The 10,375-nt window shown below is 31.2% G+C and overlaps 1 protein-coding gene across 1 annotated transcript; it reads right to left on the reverse strand.

Annotated features, from left to right (window-relative positions):
- Window positions 1-256: 256 nt before the first annotated feature.
- On the reverse strand, window positions 257-10,165 carry LOC132755987 (uncharacterized). Its single transcript, XM_060746925.1, has 12 exons — window positions 10,146-10,165; window positions 9,305-9,373; window positions 8,766-8,786; window positions 8,078-8,146; window positions 7,427-7,489; window positions 5,718-5,783; window positions 4,852-4,911; window positions 4,098-4,181; window positions 2,617-2,646; window positions 2,413-2,433; window positions 1,448-1,480; window positions 257-570 (listed from the first exon to the last, which is right to left on the reverse strand). Exons 1-12 carry the CDS (start codon window positions 10,150-10,152, stop codon window positions 533-535), a joined length of 561 nt encoding a protein of 186 aa, XP_060602908.1. The 5' UTR covers window positions 10,153-10,165; the 3' UTR covers window positions 257-532.
- Window positions 10,166-10,375: the final 210 nt, after the last annotated feature.

The raw sequence follows: 10,375 nt of genomic DNA on the forward strand, positions 1-10,375 counted from the left end.
TTTATTGTTGATTATTGATCCCAAAATAGTTGGTTTCTTTGCAAATCAGCAGTTTTTTTTACAATATGAATATGTACCATTTAATCCTATTCTAGCAAAAACGATCAATTTAAATATTACAAAACAATGAAAATAAAATCAGAATCATTAATTTTTATCCTAATCCTGATATTTTCTTAGTAAACGCGCGGACAGGAGTAAAGACGAAGGAACTAATAAATAAAAGAGCATACAAAAACATGTGTTGCAGAAGAGAAAAGTTTATTCATAGAATGATAAGAGTTTGAAATACAAAAATGTAATCCTAAATGATTCAATAATGCATGTCTAATATAGACCATTTTAAAATATTGTTTAGATAAACAATAATTACTATTCATATTGTTTAGATACAATCTTTTACACAAATTAAAATGTCACTTAGATAGAGTAAAAAGAGGAAATCAACAGGAGCATTCAGGTAATGGTGTACATTGTAGGCGTCTATCCTTCAATCTTTCCAGATTAAAGATTTCCAACAAATTGATGAGGTCTACTTGGCTGGGATATTTATAATTCTCCTGTAGGTTTCTGTAAATAATTAAAAAGAAATTTGCAATGGTGTTATCGAGGCTTTGTTTTCGGGATACTTCAAAGATTCCAGCTATATCACTTTATTCAAAGTTATAAATTTTATAGCATTGTTAAAAAATTCGATTGTCTTATTTTATTATTTATCGAGGATTTGTTATGTTAAGAAACTTCAAGTATTCCAGCTATATTATTTTATTAAGATATACTTAAAATATATTTTATTGATTGTGCACCTACATGTTTCCTTTTTTTGTTTTTGGATTTCATGTTTATAACTAAATTGTTCTCACGTCAATATAAACACATATATTTGTACTTTTTAACTTAAACCTAACTTAATATCAGATTCGTACTATTTAACTTTAACTTAAAATCACATTCGCACTTTTTAACTTTAACGTTAACTTGATATCAGATTCGTACTATTTAATTTTATCTTAATATCAGATTCGTTCTATTTAACTTTAACGTTAATTTAATATCAGATTCGTAATATTTAACTTTAACGTTAAATTAATATCAGATTCGTACTATTTAACGTTAACGTTAACTTACTATCAGATTCGTACCATTTAACTTTAACTTAACTAAATATCAGATTCATTTTTCATGTCAACCCGATTAACTAAAAAAAAAACATGTGTGGTTCTTAACAGAACTTATTCATAATCATAACAGTTGTAGAATGATATAAACTATTGTTGTAAACAGATAAAGTCGAGATCATGACATGGAACTTTCCGGTGACTATTTAAAACTGATTGGTTCAAGAAACGTATTATAAGCTAATACATGTTATAGCTGGCAACACAATCGACTTAAAGTAAATAAACTTAAACTAAGTTCATCTAAATTAAAGTTAAACACTTCTTACCCTCTTTGATGACCGTGTAACTGCAGTGGCACTCTGAAAAAAGGGTAACAGCAAAATTAGTGTCACAGGAAGTAGCTTATGCATGTGTTTAGTGACCTTTAAAGGTACATAATGCCTCAGAATCAAATAAATATTTCCTTCCGTAAAAATGGCAAATATGAGTTCTATAACGTTAAGGTAATTGTTTAAGAGCATGTAGGATGCATGTCACTTGAAGAAAGTAGTCATAAATATGAAATAATAGGTAATTAAAGAAGCAAATGTAACCAAAGTTGTATTCTTACTTCTATACAAAATACTAAATCACAAAAACTGTATTTATTAACAAACAAAAAAAAGAAAAAATAGATAAAAAGTAAAATGTTGGTTTACGTATTTGAACATTGGGTAACTTTTTAGATACTACTCGTCTAAAGTTATAAAGTTACATAAAAACAGAAAAATACTTTTAAGAAATAAATATAAAAAACATCTGTGGGGCATGATTGGCCTTTAACCTGCTGGGACCGTATGTGATAAAGGTTATGTTCGTGTGACACTTATTGACCGTGCGGTTAGCTCAATAGGTGGAGCGTTGGACTGTGAATTTGGCGACCCGTGTTGGATTCCCAGACGGTTAAGCTCACTTTCGATGTGATTGATCATGAAATCTTTTCTACGATCATTCGCATTGTATCTCTGCCCTGGCATGAACAGAAGTTTCAGTTCCTTGCGAAAGTAGAGGCAACTTGTCCTGGTAAACTGACAGCGTGCCAGGGAACGATGCGGGGGCTAAACTGTGGCCTGGAAAATGTGGTTTACTGCCATGATCCCAACACAACACTTATTGACTTTGTTAATACAACGGACGTTACCCTATTTCTGAAAGTTTCGAGATCTATCAGTACGTCTTGGAAGAAGAAAAAAATATAATAAAAAATAGAATAATGATAAGAAAAATTAAAAAAAAAAACACGTTTATTTACCCAATAGTTCGTCCACTGTTTCTGAAAATAGAAATGGTAAATTGAAAATAAATTACAGCTTACAGCTTTTAAATCATTGGTTTATTTTCAAGAGCATTTATAATGATTTCAGAAGCAGAAATTAATACAAACGACCATAATTTACAAGGTATCTGTAATAAGCTAGGGTATTAAAAATGACAAATTAGATAAAAATGGTCTTACCGTCCGACATGTTGTCAAAATCAGCTCCAACTGAAAAAGATGAACACTAAAATATGTAGATTTTCGGAGTAATATGCCAAATTCATTGATACATTTGAATTTTATAATTCTATATGCAGTAAAACAGGACCTGTCTGCGGAGAGCGCGCTGCACTTTTCTCAGTGCCAGGTATTTAAGCAACACAGAAAAGAGGAGATAATTCTGCAAACACGCTTAGCAGCACTTTTCTCAGTGCTGGTTATTTGAGCAACATAGAAAAGGGGAGATAATTCTGCAAAACATACTTAAGAGACATTCTTGCCTAAAATAGTAAAAAAAAAAAATTCAAGTCTGAAGTGAGAACCTTTGACGCTTTTAAGAAAAGACAAATATTCTAATTAAAAAATAGGAAATGATTAAGCAAAAAAGGCTTTAAAGATTATCAGGTTCAGAAATGCAGGCAGTTGACAACTACTCATACTTCAAGGTGGATATATTTGATACTTTTAGAGTAGTGTACCTTTACAAAAAAGTTAATCAAGAAATTAAGACTCAAAAGGTGGCATAACTGAGAAACAATGAAGGTATATGTCCTTTAGAAATGCATTTTAGTTTAAAATTTGAACAAGTATTCTAAGCTTAGCAAGAAGTATTGAATTTTTTTTTTCTTGAGAAACTGAAATGAGAAGAAAAATCTTATGTCAAAAAAGGGGCGTAACTTTGCAAATTTAACTTTAAGGAGTAACCTGCCCTTTTGCAGTTGTGTCATATTATGATAGTGAACATGATCATGCATTTTAAAGCTTTAAAGTGAACGCCTTAGACAGTTTCCGATATAACTGGACATTAACTAAAAGGTTAACCAGTGCAAAAAGAAAAAGTTGGAAAAGGGAGCATAACTTTGCATTAAACACTTTTAGGACTATCCGTCCTATTGAAATGGCGTCCTTTTATGAATGGTTTCTGAGAAAATAGACATCAACAAAAATGTGTCTCAGTGTAGCAATTGGATAACAAGTTAGCCAATTTACATAAAAATGTAATAAATGGAACGGTCCATTCTTATGACGAGGAGAGATTCATGAAAATAAATCTTCGAAATGTGGAGTTTTTAACATAATAACGCACAGTTACCCTCTTTATCAATGCCTGCGATTAAAACAGTTCTGTTTCACTTTTATTTTAAAGATATACTATTAGTAATAAAGATGTCAAATATGTTATACGGTTCAATAAAAAAAAGGTTATAAACTTGCATAACTCGAGCCGCTTGGAGAGGGTTATATTGCAAAAGGTTTATACACAACCATGCAACGTGACAGACTTACACCATTTTATACGAATTTATCATTCAAAATGATTACTTTGCTTGAAAAAAAAGAAAGATGTATTTTACCTGACATGACAACAGCCGTGTATTATATAGGCTTATATAAAGGTCACGATTATCCAATGAAAAACGACGTTACAAACGTGCAGTATTATAAAAGCAAAACTTTACCTCTGAAACGAAGGTATCCCATTTCCTCCACCATCATGTCCGTATATTCCTTAACTTTCAAGGACACAAGGTCAGTTTTTCTTACTTAAAAGAAAACAACATAAAATAATATATACTTTTATATCAATAAAGATATACAAACTATAATTTATAAAGACTTTTTAGACAGGTTATACGGCCATATTTAAACGGTTGTTTGGGAATATATCGTAACTAACCGTTTATATGCAGTAATATTACCTGTCAGAAATACTGATTACGAATTTATAAAACATGTGCGATTTCTTAATAAATTGAGAGCAGTCAAGCATATCGTGTACATAAATTTACATAAACGTCACGATTACCCAATAAAAAACGGTGTACCAAACATGCAGTATTATTAGATCTGCAATAAGTAAAAGTAATTTAATTGTCACAAATATATCCTCCCATGTAAGTGACAAACTTGTATCAAAATAAAAATGTGGCATAAGGAGAAATTCAATAACATGAAAACGATTTATACTTTTACAGTACGAAAAAAGAAAGCCACATAGATACATGTACGAGTAATACAACTATGATTTTAGTTGATACATTTATTAAATAACATTAAGTGATGGTTTGTTTTCTTATATCGGCCTTCAGATTTTTTACAGGCAAGATTTTGGTTAGCAGATTTTATTCAGACGCGAGAAACAGGGTTTACGGAATATTTGCAAGTTTAAACAAGTAAAATTTATTTAAAAAGGTACACACATAAATTACTTACAGCCACTAGCAATGCGCAACTCCCGTTTACTGTAAAGGTCTTGGGTGTCGTCATTGTTTTCTTAAAAATATAACAGTAGCGTGTTAGAATTCGTCTTCCACTAAGCTTAGTAACGCATTTCCTTTAAAGGCTTAATATGTCTCAGAAAAAAAGTTTCCTTCTTTAGAAAAGGCAAACGCTAGTTTTATAACATATGGAAAACGTATGGAAATGGTTTAAGAGCATGTTAAAAGGCAGCATAGGCAAAACAGGGTTCAGCTGCTAATCAGTAAGCTTTCAGAAACTAAATCAGGTCATAAAAAATATGAAAAAAAACTTTTAAGAAATAACAATTAATCCATTTCTGGCGCATAATGGGTTTTTAGACAAATGACAATCAGATTGATCAGGTGTATTCTATGGTTTAAAAGTGGGGAGCTGACCACGTGATTAATCTAAACTCACAGAACAGAACTGAATAACAATTTTAAAATTGTTGAATAAAATTGTTGTTCTGTTCTAAACTAACCACTCTAGGAACAATTGATAGCGTAAATGTTATCAACAAGTGAGATTTAATATGCGATGCATTTCATTCACAGTAATCTCCCCTATAACGAGGAGCAATTGACTAATTGTTAAGAAAAAAATGGAAGATTTGATATTAGATTTATTTAATTAACAGCAGATACTTTTACAAGGAAGGGCAATTGTCTAAGTGTAAGAAAAAAGGAAATTTAATATATGGCTAATTAAAGGTCAAGAGATTTGTTATCTACTAAAATTTTCTAATTTTGATATGGAATAAGAAATTTTTTTTTTTAAATATTCCCATTTTAGGTATTAATAATTGAATATTCATCATGATTAAGCTAAAATGCCCTTACCTTTGTAGATTCTGGCAAAGGTTGTCTCTGTTTTCTCCCCTTCATCGAGTGCACACTGCATGAATTCTACCGACAAAGTAAAAATAAAATCGTTCAAAATCAATGTAATTATGTTTCAATTGAAGACAAATTAAAGTCATCAACACCGGCTTGCGATCCATTTACCTATTTGCCTCTGTAGTTGGCTCGCAAAAAAAAAAAAATCAAACTCGCATTCAAATTAACGCCGGTTAAAATTTAAAAAATGAATAGTTTTGCATGCTGTAGTAACCAGAATAGGTCACTAAAATTAAATCGACAGAATACAAAACAAGATATACAAAACAAAAATACTTCTGTAACATTCTAAATTAACATGACGTATTTTTTTCCATTTCGTTTACATCAGCGTAATTGGGCATTACCTTCGTTATAACTGGGATGAAAATAGTTCTAATAATAACAATAATTATATTGACTTTGTTTGTGTTCTGACAATAAAAACAAACTTTTAGTGTTAAGTATATATGAGCCGCGTCACGACAAAACTAACATAATGGATTTGGGTCCAGCATGGATCCAGACCATCCTGCGCCTCTGCGCAGTCTGCTCAGGATCCATGCTGTTCGCTATCAGTTTCTCTACTTGTAAAAGGGTTTGTAAGCGAACAGAATGGATCCTGATCAGACTACGCGGATGCGCATGGTGGTCTGGATCCATGCTGGTCGCAAACGCATTACGTTGGTTTTGTCATGACGCGGCTCATATTGCTTTATTTCTTAAAGGGGCTCCGCGGAGGTTTTTCTAACATGATGGTACAAGGAATACATTTTCACAGGCCTAATGTTCCTTTATTGTAAGTCTAGACAAATTACCAGTGTGCAAAATTTCAGATCATTCGCTAACATTTTTTCAGAATAATTATTCTGTGGAAAAATAAAACAATACGTTACAACGCTTTTCACTCAAACTTGGGCCTGCAGAATAGCAGAAAATATCGTTTTCAATCTATTTCTTATTATTATATTAAATAATTGCCCTTAGCATATATTTCTGTACTGAATGTACGTAAGAAAATCAGGTTTTATGTTATAATGCTTCTAGACATCAGTGGTTGAGTCCCTTTAAAATCAAATACAATATGCATCAAATAAAATTGTTCCGTTTTGACATTGCGTAGTTGTTATACATGAGGAACGAACGATTAGTCTGCCCACAAATTGCACTGCGAGTTTGAAATGTTTGAAATTGATTCTTATTATACAATCACTACGTTCAAAAATCATTCATGATATAAATTAAGGATCGAGGATGGCAGTCAGGATGTCTGTGTTAAACTCGACAAAATCCTAAAACACGCAACGTCTTAACAGCCGAATATCAAACTAAAAAAAAAGTATATTATAATAATATCGTAGAATGTCAACAACATTTTTTAAAATTTTTTTCCCAAAAAATTAACATTTTTTCCTTATAGGATATGTATTTATAACTTCATTACTTACTTCGGCATTTATTTATTTCCCTAAGTATTTATATATGATTTTTACTTTAAAAAAACATAAAGTTTTTTATTTCTGTACTACCACTGACCACTTAAGTGCCCAATTTTTCATCTGTTTTTATTTTATTCGAACAAAACCAATTTGTTTGCTTCTTATACAATACAAGCGAAAATACTATCAGGGGAGATAATTTAAGAAATTAAGAGTTATCGCTAATTGACTTACCTCCGTCATCAGTCATATCTATACAAGGTACTGTGATATTGTACTCTTCATCACACCTCTGTCCTAAAAAATGAGGGAATTAATGAATTAATTTATTGATTAGTTAATTAATGAATTAATTATCAATGAATAAATGTATGAATGAAATACTTAGTAGATACAAGGGTGTAAAAACGGCTTTATCTTGGTATCAACGATATACCAAGATATTTTAAACATGGAAGACTCAGTATGATATAGCTTTTCGTTACAAATAATGAAAACTTTAAAACCATTAAAGGGCCTCTATTGCCGAATGGTCAAGGCCGGTATCTCCAAACCACTTGTTCCTCGCCACTGTGAGTAATACTCGGATGCTCACTTGTTTTAAAATAATAATGGAATGAGGAGCACCTGAGGTAAAGCTCGAACAACTCCATAAATTAAGACCCTAAATTTAATGGAGTTTGTTTGGCTTGAAATACAACCGAAATGTATATCCACTCCTGGTAAATGATAGAGCAACCTCTTTCGGAGATAAACGATAAATAGCTGCTCTATCGCTACTCTATCGCTAAAATCAAGAGTCAAGTGTTCTCATTTTTTATATTTTTTGTAAGTAACGTTAGTGTAATGACGTAATGTAATGACGTAATGTAAATGGTATCATACCGGACTCTTCTGATCTGACAGTATGGCTTCGGCTACGAGCTCGCATTGCATACTTTGCGATCATTTCCTCTGAAATTTAAGAAGACGTGTATACATCAATTATTTATGAAAATACTTTATAATTGCAGAAACTTGTAAAAATATGTATACTTCAGACTATGTTTGTCTGCATTTACGCGTGTGTACAGTAAAGCCTTCAAATAAAACTTAAAGATCCTGTAACACTATTTTTTTCATACTTTTATTTCATAACTATGATGCCCAAATTAAGAGTTTTTAACATTGTAAGTTCCAATAAGCATTATTTATAAACATATTACCCAATTTAACATTTCATGTAAATAAAGGGAGGTAATTAGAATTTATTTTCTATAAATTCTTAGTCAAATTTTACAATAAGAAAATAATGCATGTAATTTATTGATTAAATAAAACGTGCACAAATATTTGCAGTACACATTTACATATTCTTCGATGTTTGAAAATTGTTTAATTTGTATAATTTATATACATATATTTTTTTGCAAGTGTGGTATACACACAGTAACAATATCAATAAAAAAACATACAGGATCTTTAAACAAGCAATGTTTATGTATTCATATATTTACTTACTTTTTCAGTGTTTTATAACGAGTATTTTACACTTGATAAACAGTTTTTGATATGAAAACAAAAATCTACTTACTCAGTACTTCACGGAGATCAGCTGTAAACAAAAGACGTGGAATATTATAAGGTTATATATATAAATATGCATTATTTAAACAAATGTAGGCCACAATTTTTTTTCTTTCCTTCAGACAGGTATTATCACGTAAAATAGAGAAAACAAGAACCTCTGTTGTACGTCAAAATAAACGGCAATAACTAAAAAATGAAAATATTGCCAAAGAAGAGCGTAATACACTATGCCCTATTTATTATTGCCCCGTACATCACACCCGTAAAGTGATCAGTTACTTGTGTAATACATGTACACTTGACCCTGAGGCCGGATCATTTTTTTTCAGAAGAAATAATAAATTGATAAAACTGAGTTACAACCCTTAGTAAACAGTTTAACGTGTTTAAAGAAAAAAGAAAAAAAAAGAGAAATAATTTATATATTATCCGTGAATACAACGTTTATATATATATTTTTTTTTTAAAATTGGAAATTTCACAAATTTGTACAGAAAAATGCCTGGATAAACTAAGTATTAGCAAAATCTGAAGTTTACTTACCTTTCCTCTCTTCTTCGTTTGCAAGATCAAATTTGACTTTTGGACGAGTCGATCTTTCGTCAACCTTGTCTGCAAGCAAAGCATGCAAAATAATTTCTGTGTATTGCAGTCAGAGGTGCAACTTAGAAAGTTATTACCTATTGAGGCCGCCATTATTTCTAAGACAAACTATATATGAGCCGCGTCACGACAAAACCAACATAATGGGTTTGCGACCAGCATGGATCCAGACCAGTCTGCGCATCCGCGCAGTCTGATCAGGATCCATGCTGTTCGCTAACGTTTCTCTACTTTTAATAGAGTTAGTAAGCGAACAGCATGGATCCTGATCAGACTGCGCGGATGCGCAGGCTGGTCTGGATCCATGCTGGTCGCAAACGCACTATGTTGGTTTTGTCATGACGCGGCTCATATGTTGGCAGTATTTTTAAACCACTGTCAAATACTTGCATCAAATTCAGTGCTTTAAGGCACATGATACAACAATTATATGTTTAAGGTATTACTAAAAGTTTCAGTATCAAACTCAAACAATTTTAAGGTACGGCCTTACCCATTGGTCGAACCGTTTTTAAACTATAATAATAGTAACTAGAGAGTATCTCTTTGACGTATGCATTTCCTGAATAGCTGTATTATAATATACATTGTTACATATTTTAATGGAAAACAACAACAACAACAACAACAACAAAATCAATTTCAGACATTCAAATATCAAGACTGATCTAGCCGTATGCTATTGTTATAGCTTACAAAAAACATAATTTTTCTCATGTTGCACAAATTAAAAAAAAAAAGAAGATAAATGGGAGTGTTCAACATTTTAAATGGTACTTACCCAGCATTGCTTTAAACCTTGCTGCAAAAATAATATATAATCATACGATTAGTTAAGAAATAAGCACATTTAATAAGTACATTTAACAAGTACATTTAATGAGTACATTTAATAGGCACATTTTATAAGCACATTTAGTAACCACATTTAATAAGTACATTCAATAAGTACGTTCAATAAGTACATTTAATAAGTACGTGTAATAAGTACATTTAATAAGCACATTTAAT

This window comes from Ruditapes philippinarum, unplaced genomic scaffold (assembly GCF_026571515.1).
Source record: "Ruditapes philippinarum isolate M1 unplaced genomic scaffold, ASM2657151v2 ctg4226_1_1_1_1, whole genome shotgun sequence".
NCBI classification, from domain to species: domain Eukaryota; kingdom Metazoa; phylum Mollusca; class Bivalvia; order Venerida; family Veneridae; genus Ruditapes; species Ruditapes philippinarum.